A 23,347-nucleotide genomic window follows, 5' to 3' on the forward strand; every position below is an offset into this window, starting at 1 on the left:
TGCAGGTGTTTGTGTGTGTGTGATGGTGTGGTGTGCATGTTGTGTGTGCATGTGCACACGTGTTAATGTGCATGTGTGTGTGCATGTGTACATCTGTGAGTGTGCAGGTGTGTGTGTGTGCATGATGTGTGTGAGTGTGCAGGTGTGTGTGTGTGTGTGAGTGTGCATGTTTGTGTGTGCATGTGCACACGTGTTAATGTGCGTGTGTGTGTGCATGTGTGTGCATACCGTAGTGGGTGATCAGAACTAAACCAGCCAGCATCCAGGCCCAGCCCCAGGCTGACGCTCAGTGGACATCGCCTGGCCTGCCCCTCCCTGGGCCTCCGTTTCCCCAGAGGCCCCCGAGCTCTGGCGGGCCTGGAAGGCTCTGCTGGCCCATTGTCCTTCATCTGCTACTGAGACGTCCACATCACCACGCGGTGAGCTCCTGCAGTGCCCTGCATGTGCCTGTCCCGCAACAGCTCTGGGAGGCAGCTGCTCTTTTTCTCCCTCTGGGGTTTGGAACCCGGGCTGGCGAGGGTCAGTGGCAGCAGCAAGATAAACACCCAGACCTGGAGATATGCTGTCTGTGGGTCTGGGGATGCGGATCTGACAAATGCCCTTCTGCAGGCTTTGTGTGTACAGGGCAAGGGGCGTCCGCAGGACGGAACGATTCCAGAGGGTCTTCCTGGAGGTGGTGGCCAGGACAGTCCTGACTGAGGAAGCAGAAGGAGGAGGGTGGGAAAGGAGGGCAGGCGGGGCCGTGGGCCGGAGAGACAGCGCTGTTCAGTGCACTGGGGGCAGGGCCGGTGAGCTGGGGGAGGGGGTGGACTCGGCCCCCTCCATCCTGGCCGGGGGGCGGGACACAGTGGGCAGACACCAGAGGCCTCAGAAGGCCCCATTCTCAGAGCTGCACTGCACACCGCTAGCCAGGTGTGCCCATTAGATTTAAGATAAAATCAGATTTAAAACTCAGCTTCTGGAGGCTCTCGTCACATTTCGAGTGTCCCACACCCACGTGTGGCCAGTGGCTGCCGAGTTGGACAGTGCAGAAAGTCATGTCCATCACGGAGGAAGCACCGATGGACAGGCCGAGCTGGGGGTGAGGTGACCCCAGGTGCCCACACCAAGGGGCAGGCTCAGAGGGACGTGGAGTGGCTGTGTGTCCAGGGGACCTGGCCGGGGCGAGAACAGCTGCCCCCCAAGACAGTACCTACAAGAAACCTGTGCCACTGGGAGACCTGTGCCACCTGGGAGACCTGTGCCATCTGGGAGACCTTGCTAACTGGGAGACCTGTGCCACCTCTTCAGTGGATATTCCGGGAGCTCACAGTTTCCTAACGGCTTTATCGGGCACCCAGTGGTGCAGGGCTTTGCCCCAGGGGCCTACAGTGAATTCTGACTGCCCAACTAATGAGTGGCTGAGGATTTTCTAAAGAAAATAATAATAATAATTATTATTATTATTATTTGGAGACAGAGTCTCACTGTGTCATCCAGGCTGGATTGCAGTGGTCACTGCAGCCTTGGCCTCCTGGGCTTAAGTGATCCTCTCATCTCAGCCTCCAGCGTAGCTGGGACCACAGCTGTGTGCCACCACACCCAGCTAAGCTTTTTATTTTTCATAGAGCCGGCATCTGACTATGTTGCCCAGGCTGGTCTTGAACCCCTGGACTCATGCTGGGCCATTCTGGGGAGTCACTGTGCAGACGTAAGGCTCGAAGTTTACAGAAAAGAAAGCTTGCCTCCATCTGGAGTTCCCTTTTTCCAGCTAAAAGTTACTAAAATCTGGTAGAACTAGTGTTGTGTGGAATGAGTTTTGCTCAAAGCCAGCCTTTCCCAGTTGAAAACAACGAGGGCTTTTTAACCTCAAAAATATCCAACACTCCAGAATTTACCACCCCTGGAACTGCGGGCTGACGGCAGCGGACCCTTTGGTTTGACCTTCAGTGTTTTAGAAAAATGAAATCCATTTGCCAGCACTTAAAAACTGGGGGATTCCACAAGGTCTAGACTCTTTCTCTTGAACCTCAGGATCCCGGCCTGTCTAGGCCTCAGCTCTGCAGGGCGACCCTGGCGGGCAGCACATTCAGTTTGCCGCCGCACCTGCCACTGCCCTGCCCTGCACCCCGACCCTCCTTTGCTGCTGGTTTCAAAAGTGCACAGAGACAGCGACAGCCACAGACCCAGTGGGGTCATGAAGCAACTGTGACCTGCAGGCACCAGCCCACCATCCGCATTTTATTTTTAATTAGCTCCTGGAATCCTCATCTGGCCTCGCGCCTACCCAAGGCCCTGTCAAGAAGATTGTTATGTGGGATCATGGAAAGTGGTCTGTTCCCAGAGTTTCTAGCAGCCGAGACTAGTTCTTAAAAAGGCCGTGGGTGGTACACATCTTTCACCCCCAGCAAGAAACGTTCAGGGAACACGGAGAATCGTGGCCACAGCTTTCTGAGAACAGCGTGGGAGGACGGGAGCCACGCGCTGGTGTGTAATTGGCGGCCTGTGACCCAGACGTGGTCCCCCCGAAGGGACGTGAACATGCCACGCAGGACCTGTGCCCCGCCCCGCTGTTCGTGCAGCAATGATGTCGGCCCGCGGCAGGGCCAGGATGCTCCCAGGAGTCGGGTGGGCCTCCGCTGCGTATATGGAAGGAAGGACCTGGCCAGGGAAGCCGAGGGCTGGGAAGGTGACCAGGGCGGCGTCTGGAGTCTGCGTTGCTGGAGTGTTGGAGCCCAGACGGAACACTGTCTGCGCTGAGTGGGAGGTGGGGGCTGCAGGGCGCGCGAGCTGGGGATTCCTGCCAGCTCTGTTTCCAGCACCTGGAAAGGTCACCAGCATTTGATTCTGGTAAATTCTTCCTGGGTTGGGGGCTGAGTTCCCTCCCTGGGCCTGGCCTGGGAAGATGCCCTGGGACAGGCTGTCCCTCCAGTGGAGGCAGGGGCCGGCCTTGGTGGGGGAAGCATGGCAGGGGCCGGCCTTGGTGGGGGAAGCATGCTTACACGCTTACATGCTTACACGCTCACACGCTCACACGCTCACACGCTTACGCTCAGACATGACCTTGACAATTCGTCCACATTTCCACCATGACCACATCGGTCAACCACTTGCGTGGACCGGCACTGCCCAGGGCCCTGCGGCTAGGGAGCCCTTCCTCTGGAGTGTTGGCCTGAGATACAGGAACCCTGTGGTGTTTACAGAATGGCACTGACCTTTCATAAACAGCCCCACCTGTGGCCTCATGTCCCTTGGCCAGGGTGGAGGGACAGGGCGGTGCCCGCATTGCCCTTCTTGGGCTCTTACTGTGGGAGGTGTCGACGGCAGAGCCAAGGGGTCCTGGAGGCTGTAGGGGAGACTTGGAAACCAGAGGGTGGGCGGTGCCAGGGTGCACACAGCAAACCGGGGCTGAGCCAGGCCTGGGACACCGAGCCCAGCCTCTCCCCTGCGGTGTGACTGTGGGTCTCAGGGTGGACGTGCCAGGGCCCCCAGCCAGTGCAGGAGAGGCCTTTGAGCTGCTTACCTGAGAAGGGGCCACTGGGAGCTGGGATCCTCCGCCTCCATCGCACAGGCTTGCACTGCTCTTCGGGCCCGTCTGCAGCTGGGTCCCCAGGGTCCTGAAGGCTCAGGGTGGCCCTGAGGAGGCTGGAGCTTCACCGCATTTTTCATATGAGGAAGCTGCAGCAGACGGCGTTTGCATCGCTGTGGGGGAGGCGCACGCAGTCTCGGGTCACGGCAGTAGGTCGAAGAGCGGCCTGTGAATCTGAGTAAGACCCAAGTAAGAGTCCACCTGGGGCCGACTGGACCCAAGTCTGTGGGTGGGCGCGTGAGTGTCCTGAGGCATTTGGTGAGGAAGCGCGCCCCGAGACTGCCTCCGCTGACCTCGTTTCCTGCTTAAAAACTGGTGTCGCGCTCCCTGGGTGCTGGGCCGGCCACTGCCCTGCTCACCCGCACGGACAGCCACGGGCCGCCTCAGCACCCCCAGCCTGCGTCCTGCTGTGCTCTGGAGCCTCTGCCCTGGTTCTCCCAGGGGCCAGGCAGGGCTGGGCAGTGGTCAGGGGCCCAGCTCCAGGCTTGGTCTCAGGTGTCCTGGCTCCCCCAGCCCCAGCCTCCCACCAAACGCAGAGCAGAGCCCCTGGCACTGGGACAGGCACGGGGAGTTCATGGAGCCCAGGTGGCTCTTTCGACCGGGGCTGTTCACATGGAGAGTGGACCTCCTGCCCCCGGCCTGGGCCCTCTCTCTCCCCAAGGCCAGGACAGTGCTTTCGCGTAGTAAGCGTGCTCGCTCTGCTGCATGAATTAATGAATGAGTCAACAAGCAAATGGACGGGACCCAGGAGCCCTGGGCTGAGCCACTGACGCTGGGGCCCCTAAGGAAGTCACCCCCTCTCTGGCCTCCGTGTGCCCATCCGTAAGTGGGTGAGCGTGTGACCTCCAGGTCTCCCTCATCACAGGAGAGCCCCGTGGATTTCAGGCCTCGGTGACAGCAGCAAGGGAGTCCCACTGAGCAGCAGGTGGCCGAGCGGCAGCCAGGTCCCGTGGGGAGCCAGCACCCCTGAGAGCAGCTAACGGGGTCCCTGTTCCCCTCAGGGCATCTGCCTGTCCTCAACTTAGGGAGACCTAGACCCAGGCCTCGTGCTGCTGGGAGGGCCCTGACAGCTCCGACGTCCGCTGGGTCCTGGAGAAGCCAGGCTGGGAGGTGGGTGGACCTGGTGCTGGGCCGCCCAGGTGTTCTTTACCCACCCTGCTCCTCTGAGCTTTAGGGGCGGGCTCAGAGCATCCTGTCCTGGGGCACCCAGGCAGCATTAAACCCCCAAAGTCAGCGTCCACCAGCCCCTCACTTTCCATGCAGAGAAACGGGAACAGCGAGGGGGCAGCTGCTCACCAGCGTCCACTGCAGACGAGGTGGCTGGCGGCGGCTGGTGGCCCAGTTGGGGCTTTGTGTCGGGTGTCACAGGTGGAGCACCTGATGTTCCAGCAGCGTTTGCCTCTGCTCACTGGGCTGGGGGGTTTGCAGGGGGCAGAGGCTCATCTTTGCTGCAGCATCTGGGAAGGTTTGTAGAGTTTGCCTTTGAGCCGGGGCTTGAAAATGACTTGCATTTGAAGCTTCAACCAACAGATCTCAAAAGTGCTGGGTGCGGGAACATGCTGTGTACACACAGAATGAATTCCACAGTCGGTGCAGGGCTGGAAACCACGTGTCCAACCGCCTGTCTGCGGGCCTTGTCAGAGCCTTTATGACGCAAGTGTGGACAGCAAAGACCTAGGAGGGGGCCTGGGAGGACCCGTTGGGAGGGGCCCGGGAGGAACTACTGCTCAAACTCCAGACTTCTCTGACTGGTGACTTCTTGAGTGCTGAGAAGTTGAGGCCGGGCCTTCTGTAAGACACACATTAGGAAATGCTGACAGCCATCTGCAGATGTGAAGGGAAGGTCGTTCCAGGAGGGTGGAACAGCGTGCACAGAGACAGGAGTGTGGAGGGCCAGGAGACATGTGGGAAGCAGTGGACAGCCGTGACCCCAGCTCAAGAGACGAGAAGCAGCTTAGCGGGAACTGAGGCCGACCGGCGGGTCCTGCAGGCCAGGGTGCCCTGCTGGGCGGGAAGGAGGGAGGCATTGGAAAATGGGTCAGGTCGCCTCTCCTAGGCTTCAGAAAGAGGATCCACGGGCAGCCTCCCTCACGTCCCTTCCGGGGAAGGCTCCTCCAGGGAGCTGGCGGGCAGCTGAGGGCAGGTGTGAGGGGCAGCTGGTCCAACCTGACCCTGGCCTCCAGGCCCACACCTGGAGAAGTCCATCTTGTTCGTTGAGGGGGCTCCTCTGGCACCAGGGCCTGCCCCCCATCATGTGTGTGCCCTCGTGGCCCACGCTCTGCCTGAATCTCTGGGCTCCAGACAAGAGCAGCTTCTCTGGAGAATCCATTTGGCTGGTGGCATGGACCTGGGGTGGGCTTTAAATATTTAATAACCAGCTCCCCAGGCAGAAGCAGCCTGATTTGCAGAGTTTGCCCATTTCTGTGGTGTGAAAACTGCCCCCCGGGCTGATTTTGAGTCACCAGCGTGGAGTTGGGAGCACGCGTGGATTCACTGCTCGAGGGGACTTTCACCCTAGGCTGGAAGAGACGGAAACCCCTAAACAGGAAGGGATGAGATCTAGTGCCTGTTGCTTCCGAGATGAACGTATTTAACTGTAGGTTGATATCATTTAATTTTAATGATGATTGTGTTTCTTGAGTTAGCGAAACCCTTGGAAAGGGAACAGTCGGCTCTGGAGAGCCGGGCCCAGCACGTCCCGCCTGCCTGCGGCCCCTGGAGGGTTTCTCAGTGACAAACTGTTTCTGTTTCTGTCTTGTTTTCTCAGACAAACGAGGGAGCAGGAGACGCCCCCTGACTTTTTTTATTTCTCTGACTACGAGAGGCACAACGCGGAGATTGCCGCCTTCCACCTGGACAGGTGAGCCCTTCCTTCCTCCCTCCGTCCGTGCTCCCGTGTGCTCAGAGCCACCGGTGCGCCGGGCCGTCCTGCACTGGACACAGCAGGACGTCATCGTCACCTTCGTCACCATCAGGCAGCGCCGGTGCCTGCTCTCCCCCCACCCCGAGTGCTGCCCTGACCAGGGCCCTCTGTGTCATCGTAGCCCACACAACACGCGGTAGGGAGAGCCTTTCATATCCCCCTCTTACGGATGAGAAACTGAGGCACTGTGAGCGGCGATTTGCCCAGGTTCCCAGGTTCCCACGCTCCTAACCATGCCTCTGTCACTGAGGGAGAAGGTGCCTGCCCTCGGGGCACCTTAATCTGGATGGACCCCTCCTGCACCCCCACAGTTCGGGCAGACGGGAGGCACAGAAGCTGCTGTGCGGTCGGTAATAGAGGAAAAGGAAAGAGGGAAGGAGGCAGGGAGGGAAGGGGGAGCATTAAGTGCCGCAAGTCTTAACACAGAGACTCACGGGGCACAGACTTCTCTGGGAGACCAAAGCAGCTTCCTAAGGAGGAGGAAGCGAAGTTCGCGATAAGGGGCCCTGGGAGGCCCTGCAGTCGCCTGTCTCCAGAGGGGCCGCCCCAGCCCAGCAGAAAGTGAACCCGTTGTGAGGGTCAGCTTGGCCCTGCTGCTGGGAAAGTGGGGGGTCCGTGTTCAGTGCCCTCCAGGGGCAGTTCACGGGCCTGGCCCTGGGTCCAGAGGGGCCCAGTGGATTGAAGGACCTTGCCCTGGTGCAGTGGAGGGAGGAGGCGCCACCCTCAGCCCCCTAGAGCCTCCCTGCCTGCCCTGCAGGGCCCTGACACGTCCCAGCCCGGGGTGCGGCCCCAGGGCCGGCAGCATTGGCGTTGCCCTGGGCTAGTTGGAATGCAGAGTCCTGGGCTCCACCCAGACCTGGGACAGAATCCGCATTTTAACAAGATCCCTAGTGACGCAGGCGTACTGGAGTTTAAAGGGCTTTTTTAAGATCAAAGTCTTCTGTGGTGACTATAGAAATCGCCAGAAGCCAGATTTTCCACCATTTCTAGAACAGCCTGAACCCAAAAAAGGGCTTTTCGATGAAAAGAAAGCCGGGGAGGGTCATTCAGAAACAGACCCCTCATGTCTACCTGTTTATAAAACGGGACACAGAGCCTGGCACCCAGGCGAGCCGTCTGACAGGTGGAGGGGCGGGTGCTCCACTCAGAGGCGTGGTTGGGCCTTGGGTCCCGGGTCGGTCCCGGCAGACGGCCCACATCCCTCCACACCTGGTCACCTCACCTCACAGGACAATCACCATGTCCTCCGTCAGCAAGAAAAGCTCTCGCCCTGCATTCTCCATTTAATTAAGCGAGTGGGAGCCTGCAGTGTGGTTCAGAAAGAGTTCCATTAAAAGTGGTTCCTTTAATTTAATTTTGTTTTAAATTTAGCCCTGGAATGAGGGCAGGCTTTAGCTATGCAGGCAGTTGGTGCTGTGTGCCCATCAGCGAGGCGTCGCCAGCCCCAGTCCCTCAGGGGCCTTTCCTGCCCCCATCACCGCGGGGCCAGGCAGAGCCACAGGACCCAGGGCTGGGTTTATTCGGAGGCAGGGAGACAGAGGCCGGCTCAGCCCCACAGAGCACAGACCCTCCCCTGCCTGTTTCTTGCCAGGATCCTGGACTTCCGCCGGGTTCCTCCCGTGGCTGGCAGGATGGTCAACATGACCAAGGAGATCCGGGACGTCACGCGGGACAAGAAGCTCTGGAGGACCTTCTTCATCTCTCCAGGTAGCCTGGCACGGGGGCCCGCATTCATCTTGCCAGGTAGCCTGGCACAGGGGCCCACATTCACCTCCCCAGGTAGCCTAGCACGGGGGCCCACATTCATCTCTCCAGGTAGCCTGGCACGGGGGCCCCATTCACCTCCCCAGGTAGCCTGGCAGGGGCCCCATCCAGGTAGGCCATTCATCTGGCTGGCAGGGGGCCCACATTCATCTCTCCAGGTAGCCTGGCATGGGGGAGGCCCCACATTCCACCTCCCCCCAGGTAGCCTGGCACGGGGGCCCACATTCATCTCTCCAGGTAGCCTGGCATGGGGGCCCGCATTCATCTCTCCAGGTAGCCTGGCATGGGGGGCCCGCACTGATCCCACAGTGACGGGGCTTGAGTACCTCTAACAAAAAGAAACCACGTGCAGTGCTGTTCCTAAAACCCACCTCCCACATAGGGTGCCCTGTGCCTCCTTCCACACCAGGCTGCCGACCCACAGTGCCATTCCCAACCCACCTCCCACGTAGGGGTGCCCTGTGCCCCCTTCCACACCCGGAGTGCCAACCCACAGACAGCTTCAAGGTGCCACCATCAGCGTTTAACCGATGTCCTACCGTGCACAGAGAGGCTGTTTCTTCCATCTGTTTCTTTATTTTAACTGGTGAAGCGATTCACTTTTGAGAGGTCCCAGCCTCTCCAGGAAGCCTTCTCCAGGTGGCCCAGCCAGCAGACCTCCGTGGGACCTCCCCACCCAGATTCAAACACACCCAGCAGGACCCCCGTTGTATAGCAACAGGGCGGGCGGCCTCCCCCGCCTCAGCGAAGTGGCTGGACTGTGAGCAGGGCTGGCCCCGGTCCCCGGTCCCTGGTGCCCTTGAGGGGATACAGGATGGCCTGAACGTTAGGCGGGAATAGATGTCTCTGTTGGTGCTGAGGTTTATAAAACCTTCAAGACTCTACGTGATAAGTACAGTGCACACATAAACACATGATTTTCTACTTAATTATCTACCCAGGTTGCTTTAAACCTGACATTTGGGCTGGGCGTGGTGGCTCACGCCTGTAATCTCAGCATTTTGGGAAGCCAAGGCGGGAGGATCACTTGATTTCAGGAGTTTGAGACCAGACTGGGCAACGTGGTGAGACCCCTGTCTACAGAAAATAAAAAAATTAGCCAGCCATAGTGGTGCTTATCTGTGGTCCCAGCTGCTCAGGAGGCTGAGGCAGGAGGATTGCTTGAGTCCAGGATTGCTTGAGTCCAGGAGGCTGCAGTGAGTGGGGAATTGCACCACTGCACTCCAGCCTGGGCAACAGAGTGAGACCCTGTCTCAAAAAGAAAGAAAAGAAACTGGTATTTGTGGCTCTGCCGAGGGCTCAGTCCTCCTCTCCCTTGCGCCAGGCCCCTGCTGCACAGGCTGTTCCCATTTCCGCTGCTCGCCTGGCTGAGCTCTGGGGATGCTTCTCCTCCCTGTCCTGGACCCGGTCCCCTACGTTTCCATCTTGAAGGTCAAGAGTGGTCCCAGCGATGGTGGGCACCGCAGAATGAAGGGACCCGGTGGTCACCCCAGGAAACCCTGCAGAGCAAGGACCCCACTGGGGAGGGGCCGTCCAGATTGGAGGCTCTCGCTGTAGGGGGGCCTCAGCCGCTCTCCTGGCCCGTCTGTTTAATTCACGCAGATAAAATCCAGTCAGGGCCCCTGATTAGCTGCATCTTCAGATCTGCTGGCACATAAAACCTTGACCTGAAAGCTCATTTCCTGCAGATGTTTCAGATCGATGTACAGACTCTGCTTTCTCCTAACCGCGTTCATGACTTTGTCAGAACCAGGTCCCCGAATCTATGATTTAATTAAGCTCCGTTCCATCAGCCAGGGCTCACCGAGATCCTCATTTGCTCTCTTCCTCTCAAAGCCCATTAATAAGAGAAAAATAGGACAGAAAGCTCCACAGAGGCAGGAAGAAGGGCTCCCTTCCCTGGCCCACTGGTGCCTGGCCCTACACACCGGGAATCGGGGCAGAACCTGAGCGTGGGGGTCTTTGAGGGCTCCCCGGTCAGCTGTGCCTGAGCCAGGCTCCAGTGATGGGGAACACATTGGCTCACAAACAATTCAGTCCCTGTTTGGATGGCTTGAGCTGTCCATCTTTTTTAAGGGGCTGAAACTCACCTGCCCACACTGGGAGTCCAGGGCTTCCTAAGCACGCCTGAGCTCTGGCTGCTGTCAGCCCTTGGGTCGACCCTGAACGCACCGTCCAGCCACCGCCTCCTGCCCCACCGTCCACAGGACTGACCGCCCTGCAGCCCGCCATGCACACCCTGGTGCCCACAGAGGCTGGGCTTCGCCCCGGTGATGCCTGGATGCCCGGCTGCTTCTTATCCACGTCTTTTTACAATTTTTATTGCAACTTTTACGGTGATATATTTCAAAGGTTCCAAAGACTGACATTCCCCATCCTCAGGTGCCAGCGCCCCCTGCAGCGACTGCGGGAATTCCTCCAGCTTAGACTCGATTCTCTGCATTGCAGACCAGGCTCTCGGTTCAGGACCAATTGAAAGAGAAGGTCACAGGGTCACGCAGGGAGGGGTCAAAGACGCCCACTCATGCTGAGAACATGCCCTGCCTGGCTCTGCTCTGAGCAGCATCTCCGGAACTCCCTATTTCACTGTAAAATGAGCCTGTGGGGGCAAGTTCTTTCCTCCCCGTTTCTAAGGTCTTACTGAGTGGCCAGGCCCAGTGGCTCACGCCGGCAATCCCAGCACTGGGAGGATCACTTGAGCCCAGGAGTTCAAGATCTGCCTGGACAACATAGCGAGACTCCATCTCTACAAAAAATGAAAAATTAGCCAGGTCTGATGGCGTGCACCTGTGAGGCCGGCAACTCAGGAGGCTGAGGCAGGAGGATGGCTTGAGCCCAGGAGGTCAAAGCTGCAGTGAGCTATGATCACGCACCACTGCTCTCCAGCCTGGATGACAGAGTGAGACCCCGTCTCAAAAAAAAAAGAGACTGAGTTGATTATTAGTCCAAGCAGGTGAATTAAGTCACCTCTACGTCCCATGTTGGCTGACACCTGGAATCCCCAGGTAGGTCCTCAGCAGGCCAGGGACGGTGGTCACCGGAGCGCCCCGAGCTCTGCGCTGCAAGACGGCCATCGACCGCCTTTGGTACCATTGCTGGAATCCCTTCTCATGTCTCCCTGGAGCCAGCACTTTGATTAAGCGCTCTGGCAGCTTCCCTGGCCACTCCTGGTTTCCAGATATTAGTTGCGTTTTCCAGGGCAACGCAAGTTTCTCCCCTGAAATCCCAGACTTCCTCGGCCGCTGGAGGCCCCAGCAGTTCCACCTCCCTGCCCGGACAGGCGAGTCCTCAAATCTCCCAGAGCAGCCGGGCCCAGCATTGCCAGGTGCCCCTGAACGCAGCCCCGGAACCCCACTGCTGCCGCTCCGGCCGCTGTGCCCTGTCAGCTCGATTTCTTCCAGAAGCCTCTGTGAGCACTTGACTTTCTCTAGAGCAGCAGGGGTGCAGGAGCCTGGATTCCTCTCCTAGAGAACAAAATCTGTTAAGATTCGTCTACTCCACTTTGCTTTGCATGTGTCTCCTGACCACGGATGCCAGGTGACCTCAAGGCCCTGCCGGAGCCCAGGGCACATCAGAGGGCTGAGCCCACTGCAGACACCCCCTCAGCCTCCCATGGCCTGAATGACCCTCCTGTGGGGTCGATCAGAAAAGGGAAAAACCTACCAGCCGGGGGCAAAGTGAGGGGCAAGAGGCGGCCAGGGCCGGTGCTCAGGGAAGGTGGGCTCTGGGAGGGGGAAGCAGGGGCTGAGCCCAGGCAGCCCCCTGCACCACGTAGGGATTGTGGAGCTCAGGTTCAGAGAAGGCAATTGGGACCCCAGCACTGCACAGCTGTGTAGGGGCCGGGCCGCAGTCAGAGCCCACATCTTCTAAGCCCCAAAAGCTCACAGAACACACCCCCCTACTTCTTATGCAAGTTTCCATCTGCACGTTGCAAACATCCCAGAGGTGCACAGGTCGTCCGTGCACAGCTTTGCGTTTCCGCAGGGTGAGCGCCCCCAGGACCGGGCTGAGGTCCCCAGCAGCTCCGGAAGCCACTTAGCCCGACACGGCCTGGACAGAAGGGCTTTGCTGTCATCCGCTTCGCCTTTTTTCCTGCCACGGTGGCCTGGGCTGGGCAGGGCGGTCCTCAGGACTCTCCAGTGCTGTGTCCAGCTTAAATGCACATTGAAGGAGACATGTTTCCAGCTATGGACCCACTTCAGGCAGCCAGAGCCACTGCCCTAAACAACAGTGTCCGCCAGGCCCACAGCTGTCCAGGGCACAGCTGTCCAGGGTGGCAGATGGCAGACGTCCACCTTGCAAAACTCTCCTCCTGCCGGGTCAGCCCTGACACGGTCAGAGAAAGCAATGGTCAGAGACGCGTGAGCCGCAGGGTGAAGGAGCCATCTTGGTCCTTGCCAGGAGCCACACTCTTGCCTGTCTGCGCTCTCCGGGAGGCCAACTGTGACCATTTCCGGGTGACTGGAGGAGGCAGGATCTCTCCTGGGTTTCTCTGGGACCCTGGTTTTCTCCTTGCTGTTTGTGTCTTTTCTTATTACTAAAATGGAAAAGGACTCACGCTCCTTCCTCCCAGAAAGCCCCCCCCTCCAAGTGCAGGGCAGCCTTCGTTACCTTGACAGCTGCCTTCCCGCGGCTTCCTTGTGTAATTCCCAGCCCGTGATGCGGGCGTTGCTGGCGGCCCCGCTTCCCGGGCGAGGGGCTGGGCACAGAGCAGGGGGGCACTTGCCTGAGGTCACACAGCTCAGAGACCTCCTAACCCCGCTCGGGAGGCCCCTTTAATACCCGATTTGGATCTGCAAAGAGGAAAGGCTGTTTCTCTTTTAACACGACACCATCTGAAACCGGCTTAGGCAAGGACGGGAGGCTGTTACAGCAGACGAATTTTAAGCCTCCAGCCAGTGAGCACTCGGATGAAGATTTTCCTCCTGAAACAGAGTGGGCTGCCTCGTCCGACTGTGGGCTGCCAATTAATCTGTATCAACACAAGACAGGATTGCAGCTGGTCTTTCCTTGATCGTTCTTACAATAATGACCCAGCGTTGGCACTGGGGTGAGGGGGCACGGGAAAGAGGGGGCAGGCAGGTGATCGGGGCGTTGGAGCCAGACCAGCCGGGACCTGCCGGGTGCGTGGGGTGTGGTGGGGGCCAGGTCGGCCTGGCACCCACCCCATTTCCTCTCCGAACCTCAGCTTGTTCATCTAAGAAAGGGCAGCCCCGACCGGCCGCCCTCCTGTTCACTCTGCTGGGAAGCGCCCTTCAGAACCTGCCTTCTGATCCCACGGGGAGCCTGCCCTGTAGCCTGGAGGCTCAGGAACACCTGGAGAGACCCTTGGAATCACTCAGCCTGGCTGTGTGGCTCAAGGAGGGGCCCCTTTGGCTGAGACGTCAGCCGTGTGCTCAGATAGCAGAAATGCTGTGACTGAGGGGGCTGTGAGTGAGGTTCGGGGCTCAGGCCCCAACAAAACCACATTCTCACCAGTTCTACAGCCCCAGGCTTTCCAGAGTTTCTCCACGAACAAATAAAGCAGAAAAACTGGATTTAATCAGCAAATAAGTACAGGAATAGCACCATGAGCCGGGCCTCCAGCATCAGAGCTGTGAACCCCCACTGCTAGCAGGCCTGGACAGCTCTTGCATTTTTCTAGTTATTCTTTCTTTGTTAAGGTATAATTCATGTACCACAAAATTTACCATTTAAAAGCGTACAGTTCCGTGGTTTTTAGTATGTTCACAATGGTGTGCAACCATCACCACTGTCTAAATCCAGAACGTCTTCCTGACCCCAAAAAGGAACCCCGTACCGTGAGCAGGCGGTCACCGTTCCTCGCCCCGCAGCCCTCGGCGACCAGCGTCCCACCCCCAGTCTGTCTGGATTTGCCTGTTCTGGGCGTTTCGTATTAAGAGGGTCGTACGACCTGTGGCCTCCTTCGCGGAGCACAGGGTTCTCGGGTTCAGTGAGGGCTTCATTCCTTTTCTTGTTTCATTTCGTTTCGTGTCACTGTGTGGATGGACCACATTCACCCGGCCTGTCCACTCCTCTCTTGATGGACATTTGGGTGGATTCTGTCTTTTCGGCTGTGGTGAGCGGTGCTGCTGTGAGCATTCGTGTCTGAGTTTTTGTATTTTTTCTTCCCTAAGGTGTTTATGTGGGAGGGGAGTTCCTGGGTCACATGGAGACGCTGTGTTTAATCAATCAGGGGTTGCAGACCGTTTCCGCTGCGGCTGCGCCGTGCGCACCCCCCGCCAGCAGCGCACAGAGGTGGTGGTTCCTCGTCCCAGCTGGCAGCTGCTGTTCTCTGCTCTTTCGATGGAAGCCATCCCAGCAGACAGGAGGTGGTGCCTCACTGTGGCTTTGATTTGCAACTTCCCGCTGACTCACGATGGCGCCTGTCTCTTCTCATGCTTGTTGGCCATCGGTGTCGTCTTTGGAGAATCATCTGTTCAAGCCCTCTGCCCATTTATTAGTTGGTTTTTCGCCTTTTTGTGATTGAGTGATGAGAGTCCTTCATACACTCCAAATGCTAGATCCTCAGATGTGTGCTTTGCAAACATTTCTACCATTCTGTGGATTATATCTTCACTTTCTTCACTTTCTTTTTTTTTTTTTTTTGAGATGGAGTCTCGCTCTGTCGCCCAGGCTGGAGTGCAGTGGCGCAATCTCGGCTCACTGCAAGCTCCGCCTCCCGGGTTCACGCCATTCTCCTGCCTCAGCCTCCTGAGTAGCTGGGATTACAGGCACCCGCCACCACACCCGGCTAATTTTTTTTTGTTGTATTTTTAGTAGAGATGGGGTTTCACCGTGTTAGCCAGGATGGTCTCGATCTCCTGACCTCGTGATCCGCCTGCCTCGGCCTCCTAAAGTGCTGGGATTACAGGTGTGAGCCACTGTGCCTGGCCTTGTGTCTTTCTTGACAATACGAATGCATTGTCACTTTCTTGACAATACGAATGCATTTTTTAAACGACTAAACATTGGCCCTAGGGTTTCCATAGACCAGCCCCTGATTTTCGAGGGTTCAGGCCAGGCTCTGCCTCTGGGGAGCTGTGTGGCCTCGGGAAGTCAGCTCTGTGGGTTCACTTTTCTGTACCATGGGGTGGAGGTGTTTGCTGGGATTGATGGGGGAGCTGTGGGTGAGTCCTGCCCGTGAGAAGCACCAGGCAGAGCCCGGCCCGGCCTTGGGGGCCGTGAGACCACAGGTGACGACGCGGCCCCGTGTGGCCCGGGTAACCCGCGGCCTGTCCCTCCCCAGCCAACAACATCTGCTTCTACGGCGAGTGCTCCTACTACTGCTCCACGGAGCATGCCCTGTGCGGGAAGCCAGACCAGATCGAGGGCTCGCTGGCGGCCTTCCTGCCCGACCTGTCCCTGGCCAAGAGGAAGACCTGGCGGAACCCTTGGCGGCGCTCCTACCACAAGCGCAAGAAGGCCGAGTGAGTGCGGGGCCGGGGGACTGGCGTCCGGCCACCCTGCGGCGGGGGGAGCTGGGCCTGGGCGGGCGTGGGAGGGTCAGCGCCCACGGGGGTGGCAGAGATGGGTGCAGAGCCTGCAGTGTGAGACGACTGCTTCCTGACGAGACGGTGGCAAAGGGCTTCCTTACTCCAGTAATTCCATGCGCTTCCCTGACCTAGGCCGGCCTGTCCCCCAGGTCCCTCGAATCGGGGCCTCTCAGCATTTGAGCTCTGCTCTCGCCCCGTCCCTCTCCTCACTCCTGCGGGAGAAACGGCCCCCGTTCTTTCCACCCCACATTGTCCTCGTGAGTGTGGAGTCCAGGTCCTGTTTCCACACAGAGACTCTGCAAAAAACACAGGACCCAGAGCTGAAGGCAGCTCCAGGTGGGGTCACCCCGGGGCAGGGCAGAGCGACTCCGTCCCCTCCCACACCCATGCTCCTGCTGATGCAGCCTCAGCACCGCGGCTGAGGCGGATCTATCTGCAGACGCCAAGGTCCCTGCTGCAGTGTTTCTCCTCTGCTCCTCACGGCGTGCACCGGGCTCCCCAGAATCCGGCCTGGGCCCCCGTCTGTACAGCAGAGCCCGGCCGTCTCATGCTGGCTCCCCGCAGGTGGGAAGTGGACCCCGACTACTGTGAGGAGGTGAAGCAGACACCGCCCTATGACAGCAGCCACCGCATCCTGGACGTCATGGACATGACGATCTTCGACTTCCTCATGGGTACGTCCCACAGGGGCACGGGGTCCCCGTGTCACCCGCCTTGTGTGGAGCAGATGCACCGAGGGCTCTGCAGGGCATGGTCCATGGCATGGCCCAGCTGCAGTCCGGTGGCCTGGGGAGGGGCCAGATTGCTTAGAGGTCATGCTGGCAGGAGGAGACGCCGCTCTGCAGAGCACAGAGGCCTCTGAGCTACACGGCTCGGCTGCCCACGAGCTGGGACACTTTCTGCTTCTCTCCACAGGAAACATGGACCGTCACCACTACGAGACTTTTGAGAAGTTTGGGAATGAAACGTTCATCATCCACTTAGACAATGGAAGAGGGTGAGCCTGTCCCCGCCCCTGCACAGCCAGGAAAGGGCCAGCCACCTCCCAGCTACCTGCAGCCCACCTGAGACCCTGGGGACGGGGGGAGCAGACCCTCCAGTGGAGGGATGGGAATGTCACAAAGGCCCATCTCAGAGCCAGATGCAGGGGGCGGCCCCAGGCCCCAACCAGGAGGGAGGGTCACCCCGGGAGCGGGACCTCCGAGGCACAGGAACGTTACCTGGGAAATGGAGGCCGGGAGAGGCTGCTGGTAGGAAGAGCAGGACCGTGCAGAATAGATGGGCCTCTGCCCGCACGGGGGACCTGGAGCCAGCCTGCCGGGGATAGACGGCCTCTGCGGCCGCCGCTGGCCTGCCACGGGTGGTCTTGGGCGGCGCTGTGAGACCCTGGTGACCAGGGAGGGTGACCCCTAATAAGCAAAGCACGGAGGCGAGTAACTCGGGCAGGAGGACGTCCATTCCCAGGCTCTGAGGCCTCAGAGAGATGGACTTTGGGCACCTCAATAGCTTGTGTGTGTGGCTGTAAAGATGGCTCCACAGCTAAACTGTGGGCTGACGCTCCCTGGAGCCGTCTCAACTCGGCTGCCCAGGACCCTTCCCCAGGCCAGAGGCCAGGACCGCACATACCCAGCTGGGGACAGGCGGGGGTGGACCCACTGCCTGGGGTGCTGGAGATGGGTGGGGTGGGCCCACTGCCTGGGGTGCTGGAGATGGGCGGGGTGGGCCCACTGCCTGGGGTGCTGAAGATGGGTGGGGTGGGCCCACTGCCTGGGGTGCTGGAGATGGGTGGGGTGGGCCCACTGCCTGGGGTGCTGGAGATGGGCGGGGTGGGCCCACTGCCTGGGGTGCTGGAGATGGGTGGGGTGAGCCCACTGCCTGGGATGCTGGAGATGGGCGGGGTGGGCCCACTGCCTGGGGTGTCGGGGACCGGCAGGTGGACCCATGGCCCAGCTCCCAGCCCAGCAGCCTGTTAGGAACCTTGTACAGGGGCCCTTGACAATTCTGCTTTTCTTCTGGAAGGTTTGGGAAATATTCACACGACGAGCTCTCCATCCTGGTGCCGCTACAGCAGTGCTGCAGGTACAGCCCCTGCCAGAGCCGGCTCCAGCTCCACCCTCCTCCCTACTACGCAGGAGACAGAGGCGGCCACAGCCTTCCCTACCCCACCCCGGCCATCACATGAGAGAGGAAAGGCCCCGAATTCAACCACAGCCCCAAATTCGACCCACACCCTCACTCTGCAGCCTGGAGGCGCAGACCTCACCTGCCCACCACCCCAGGCCCATCCAGCTCGAGCCCTCTCGGGCCCCCCTCTCTGTGTCCGTCCTGCCACCCCAGTTACAGAGAGAACTCGAGGCCAGGGCAGACGCCAGCTGAGACACAGAGACCCTGCTCCCCCGCGCGGCTGCCGGTCTCTGCCACTGCCACTGCCACCTTCTGTGGGGGTTCAGACCCCCTTTTCCCCCTTTCACGGCTGGGGACGCAGGTTTGTAGGGCAAACGCTTTGTACTTCTCTAAGGAGGCATCGCAGCGCCCGTGTTGTGCGGATGTGCTGAGTTGGGGTGGGTCTCCTGGGTGAATGGGCCGCCCTCCTCACCTCCCCATCCTGCCGTGCCCCTCTGGGAAATACACCGGCCACCGCATCCTGCAAGGGCACCCTCGTCCCTTGTGCAGATGAAAGGCAGCAGACTGCACCGGAGCAGATCACACAGCCCAGCGGCTGACGAGGCGTCGGATCACAGGCCCCTCTCTCGCGGTCTCTCGCAGTCTCTGCCGTCTCTGTCTGTGTCTCTCTCTGTCTCTCTGTCTGTCTCGGTCTGCCTGTCTCTCTTTATCTGTGTCTCTTTCCGTCTGTCTCTGTCTCTCTCCCTTTCTCTCTCTCTCTGTCTCTTTCTCTCTGTGTCTCTCTCTCTCTCTGTGTATGTCTCTTTTTCTGTCTCTCCCCACTCTCTCTATCTCCCTCTCACTTGCTCTCGCTTTCCTGTGGGCAGGCATCTCCCCCGTCCCGTGCCAGGCCTGACGCCCCTCTCCTCCCCAGGATCCGGAAGTCCACCTACCTGCGTCTGCAGCTCCTGGCCAAGGAGGAGTACAAGCTGAGCCTGCTGATGGCCGAGTCTCTGCGGGGGGACCAGGTGGCGCCTGTGCTGTACCAGCCGCACCTGGAGGCCCTGGACCGGCGGCTCCGCGTGGTGCTAAAGGCCGTCCGGGACTGCGTGGAGAGGGACGGGCCCCACAGCGTGGTGGAGGATGACCTGGACACTGAGCACACAGCCGCCTTGGCGAGGTAGTGTCCGCCGGCCGGACGGAGCCAGAGGGGCCGGACTCCCAGCAAGCACATGCGCCCGTCGTGAATTCAGTGAATTCAGAGGCAGGACGGGATCATCCGGAGTCGGGAGCTGCTGCCACGGGAGGTGAGGCTCCCCAGGCCTAATAGGACACATTTTGTCAGTGTTTGACCAGAAGAGGTTGGGAAGGAAGCGCTGTCTGTGCTCACGGACAGAGGCGGCCGGCGCCAGAGGCATTCCATCCTTTCTGTAGGGAAAGGAGCCTTTACTTACTATTTTGTATTTATAGCTGATGAATAAGTATATAAACAGAGACGTGTACACAGACGCCAATCACCTACCAAACCAAACACGAGGACCGCCCTCCCCGGTTCTGGGGGCTCCTCAAGGCCAAGCTCACCCCTCAAGTGCTCTCACGCTCGGGACCTACTTCAAGTAAAAACTCTCCTTCCTGGGGCCTCGGCTCCTGGAGGGCTGGAGGGTCACGTCTGAGGACGGGAGGAGGCTCTCGCTGGATGTCTGGCCTGTGCGCTGGTGGACGGATGCCCACGTGGTTTTGGAGGACCCGATGACCAGGTGTCCTGCGAGTCCGCCCGCCGGCCCGCAGCGCCCATCTCGGACTTGACTGTGGATGGCTGGCGCAAGTGTGCCCTGCGGGGATGGCTGTGCGCAGCCGTGGGCTGACCTTTGCAGAGTTTTGTGGAATAGTTTGCAATGTGATAAATGTGCAATAAAGGTACAGCAGATGTGTGTCGGCCTCACGGGGCGGGTCCCTCACACCCTGGTGCGTGGCTGCCTGTCCACCCCTCTCCAAAAAAAAAGCCAGTCCTGGAACCAGGCGTGGCCGAGAGTCAGCATTCAAGGTGGCCTGGACCTGAGGCCTGCTGGGGCCAGAGGGGGCTGCCTGCCAAGCCCTGGTGCAAACAGGCCAGGTGAGTCCCCGCCTCCAAGGCAGGGCGGCCCGTCCTGGGTGCTCTCAGAGGCTGGGGCGCGACCCGAAGCTGTGGCGGCCCCAAGGGCAGCTCCTGTCCGTAGCCCTGGCACGGTGCGGCTCCCGGTGTTCCAGCAGGACTGGGCGGCCATGCGTGGGGCAGCTGCCTCGGGGCTGCGGCGAGTGAGGGGCAACGTGAAGGGTGCTAGCCCCTCCCCACTGCCGGCCTCGGGCCTGAAACCTGCCCCTGGGAGCCCCCTTGGGAGACTCCGGGCTCCTTCCAACGAGCCCCGGGAAGGCCCAGCCCTGGAGGGAGCAAGGAGAGCGTGTGGGCCAAGGGCTCGGCGCAGACTGAACACTGGGAGTCCCGGAGCTGAGAGTGTGGGAGTCACAGCTCCTGGGGACAGGCCCACCGCCCCCGAGCCGTCTCCTCACGGTCACTCCCGAGCCGCTTCCTCGCGGCCGCTCCTCGCCCCGTGGCGACTGAAGCCATCAAGGTCAATCCTTATTCGTCTCTAAAGCAAAACTGCAAGGTTGGTTTTATTTTCTGGTTTTACAGATGGGGAAACTGAGGCTCAGACAGGGAAAGTCCGTCAGCCCCTCAGTCAATTTAGGTTCCTGGAACAGTCCACCCAGTGCTGGAAACCCCATGAGCTGCGAAGAGGTACAGAGGCCCCACCTGGACCCCTGGGCGCCCCGGGGCTGAGCTGAGGGCAGGGCAGGCTCCCCCGATGGCCAGACTCGCGGAGGACTGCAGACCACGGGGACTCCTCAAAGGAAACGAGCGGGCGAGGTGAGGAAGCCCCACCTCAGGCTCCCCGGCCTCCCTGCCTCAGTGCAGGGCCCGGCCCTCCCTTGGGCTCGGCCTCCCTTCCACAGTCGTCCCACACGTCGCCTGGCCCTGGCTTCACAGCTCCACTCGCCACACACTCAGCTCTGGCCTCTCGCCGTTTTCTCCCAGCCGAGGGACTCAGCCGGCCCTCGCCTCTTCTTCTCCCTGCCCTGAGGACCCCCAGAAGCTGAGAGGAGTGAGGTGGGGGCTGCAGAGATGGGGCTGGGCTCCCGGGTCAGCGTCTCCCCTGCTGGCACCATGTGAGGTGCAGAGGCAGGAGCCAGCATCCTGGCTGCCACCTGCCCGGGGTCACACGGCCCAGGAGCCCTAAGAAATCAGCCGTGGGGCCGGTCACTGTGGCCCCCTCTTCTGAGAGCCTCTGCATCCACTCACCTGTCCATTCCTGACACCCATTCGAGCTGTGCCAGGCTGGGTGCAGCAAGGCCCGAGAGACTCAGCTCTGTCCTCATCACTGCCACCTTGCAGAGCAACGGGAGACGCACAGTAAACGCACAGATGGGTCACAAACAGGGCCCTGCACACGGCAAGGAAGTCGGCGAGGGCAGAAGATGAGCCGGGCAAACATTGCGCGTGGGGCAGCCAGGGAGGTGCTGTGGCCCCATCATCCACTGGCTGGAGCCGGCCCCACCGTGTCTCTGGGACTGAACCAAAAGAGGTGATTAAGTGGCATGAGGGTTCGGGTGGTCCCGGTCCAATCTGACAAGAGCCCTTATGAGGAGAGGAGACCAGGACACACACAGAGGGACGGCCCTGTGAGGACACGGAGAGGATGACGTCCATGAGCCACAGAGAGGCCCAGGGGAACCAGCCCTGCTGTGCAGTGACCTCGGACTCCAGCCTCCGGGACTGTCTGTGGTTGAAGCCGCCTCGTCCATCCGTGGTGCTGTCACGGCGTCCTGTGTGGACTCACGCAGACGGCCTCCAGGAGGGGCTTCAAGGGGCCTGAAGGACGGGAGGCAGTGATGCCAGGAGCAGGGCCGGGGGCGCGCGTGGAGAAACGCAGCGGCCGTGCCCACCCTGCTGCTTGGGGCTGGCCCAGCAGTGCCAATGTTGGGACCCACGGCCATGATAGAATTAAGTTAGTGTTTAAACAGACGTGCCCCGGAGTCTGGACTGATAGAGGGGAGTGCTCCGTGCAGAAGCAGCTGTCGCCGTCATCTGGCCACCACTGCCAGGGTAGCAACCACAGGGGAGAGAAAGTGTGCAGATTCCAGGGCCCGGGAGAGACCAGCAGGACCTGCTGCGGAGCTGGAGGTGGGGAGAAGAGAAGGAGAAAGTGTGACCTCCAGGATCTGACTTCAGCCAGGGCATGGGGCGCCCTTCACTGTGGGGTGTTGGAGGAAGACCCAGAGGGGCAGGGAGGAGGCGTGCAGTGTCCCCGCAGGCACCAGATGACAGTGGGGCTGGGTATAAAACGTGGTGCTGCCAGCAAGGAGCTGGAACATGGAGCCACAGCGAGGGGAGGAGGGTGCACACGGGGCCCATGACAGCTCATGCACGGCTGGAGTCTGGGTAAGCGGAGGGACAGCAAGGGTGGGGCTGATGGTCCAGACAAAGCGGACAGCCCTTGCTGTCCACTATGGAAGGACACACAAGAACCATCATGCGTGTGAGAGCCTTTTGCATGAGAGACACAAAGCCACAGGGAAACACATGGTGTGGAGACTGTGCTGACAGCAGAGATGCAGAGACAGCAGAGATGCAGAGACGCAGAGATGCAGAGACGCAGAGATGCAGAGACAGCAGAGATGCAGAGACAGCAGGGATGCAGAGACGCAGAGACAGCAGAGATGCAGAGACAGCAGAGACACAGAGACAGCAGAGAGTGGACGAACGAGGAGGGCGTGGGGTGGCTGGGGATGGCCTGAGGTCCAGGGAACAGGAGGGGCTCTCGTGCACCAGCGTGGGTGGAGAAATCAAACAGGATGAAGCCTCGACAGAAGAAACAGGAGACGAGACTGAGGAAGCTCCCAGCGAGGGAGACCAGTGGCTGGAAAATGAGAGAACAAAGCCACAGAGTCCCCGGCAGCAGGTCCAGTGCCGACCAGCAGGGGGCACACGACAGAGAAGAGGAAGTGGCTGCAGCCCCAGTGCCGACCAGCAGGGGGCACACGTAGAGAAGAGGAAGTGAGGAAATGGAAGAAGAGGGTTGTCCTGAGCTGAAGGACCGGAACTTCCAGGTGCAGTAGTCCCAGGGCCAGGCACGGTGGCGCACGCATGTAATCCCAGCACTTTGGGAGGCTGAGGCAGGAGGATTCCTTGAGCCCAGGAGTTCGAGACCAGCCTGGGCAACACAGTGAGACCCACCCCCTCCATCTCTACAAAAAATACAAAAATTAGCCAGACACAGTGGCTCATACCTGTAGTCCCAGCTGCCCCAGAGGCTAAAGCAGGAGGATCACTGGAGCACAGGAGGTCGAGGCTGCCGTGAGCTACGATTGCACCACTGCACTCCAGCCTGGGCGACAGGGTGAGACTGTGTCTCAAAAGAAGAAAAAAGAAAAAGCTGATAGTTAAAAGTAAATAAA

The 23,347-nt window shown here is 59.8% G+C and overlaps 1 protein-coding gene across 1 annotated transcript in view; it reads left to right on the forward strand.

The window, feature by feature from the left end:
- The window catches only part of FAM20C (FAM20C golgi associated secretory pathway kinase), a 63,269-nt gene extending 43,473 nt beyond the window's left edge, over nt 1–19,796 (forward strand). The window contains exons 4-10 of the mRNA XM_030801074.1: nt 6,336–6,428; nt 8,083–8,198; nt 15,505–15,685; nt 16,316–16,425; nt 16,667–16,748; nt 17,771–17,830; nt 18,789–19,796. Coding sequence (XP_030656934.1) covers nt 6,336–6,428; nt 8,083–8,198; nt 15,505–15,685; nt 16,316–16,425; nt 16,667–16,748; nt 17,771–17,830; nt 18,789–19,038 — 892 coding nt within the window. The 3' untranslated portion in view covers nt 19,039–19,796. The remainder of the gene's footprint in view (nt 1–6,335; nt 6,429–8,082; nt 8,199–15,504; nt 15,686–16,315; nt 16,426–16,666; nt 16,749–17,770; nt 17,831–18,788) is intronic.
- Nucleotides 19,797–23,347: the final 3,551 nt, after the last annotated feature.

This window comes from Nomascus leucogenys, chromosome 20 (genome assembly GCF_006542625.1).
Source record: "Nomascus leucogenys isolate Asia chromosome 20, Asia_NLE_v1, whole genome shotgun sequence".
NCBI lineage: Eukaryota > Metazoa > Chordata > Mammalia > Primates > Hylobatidae > Nomascus > Nomascus leucogenys.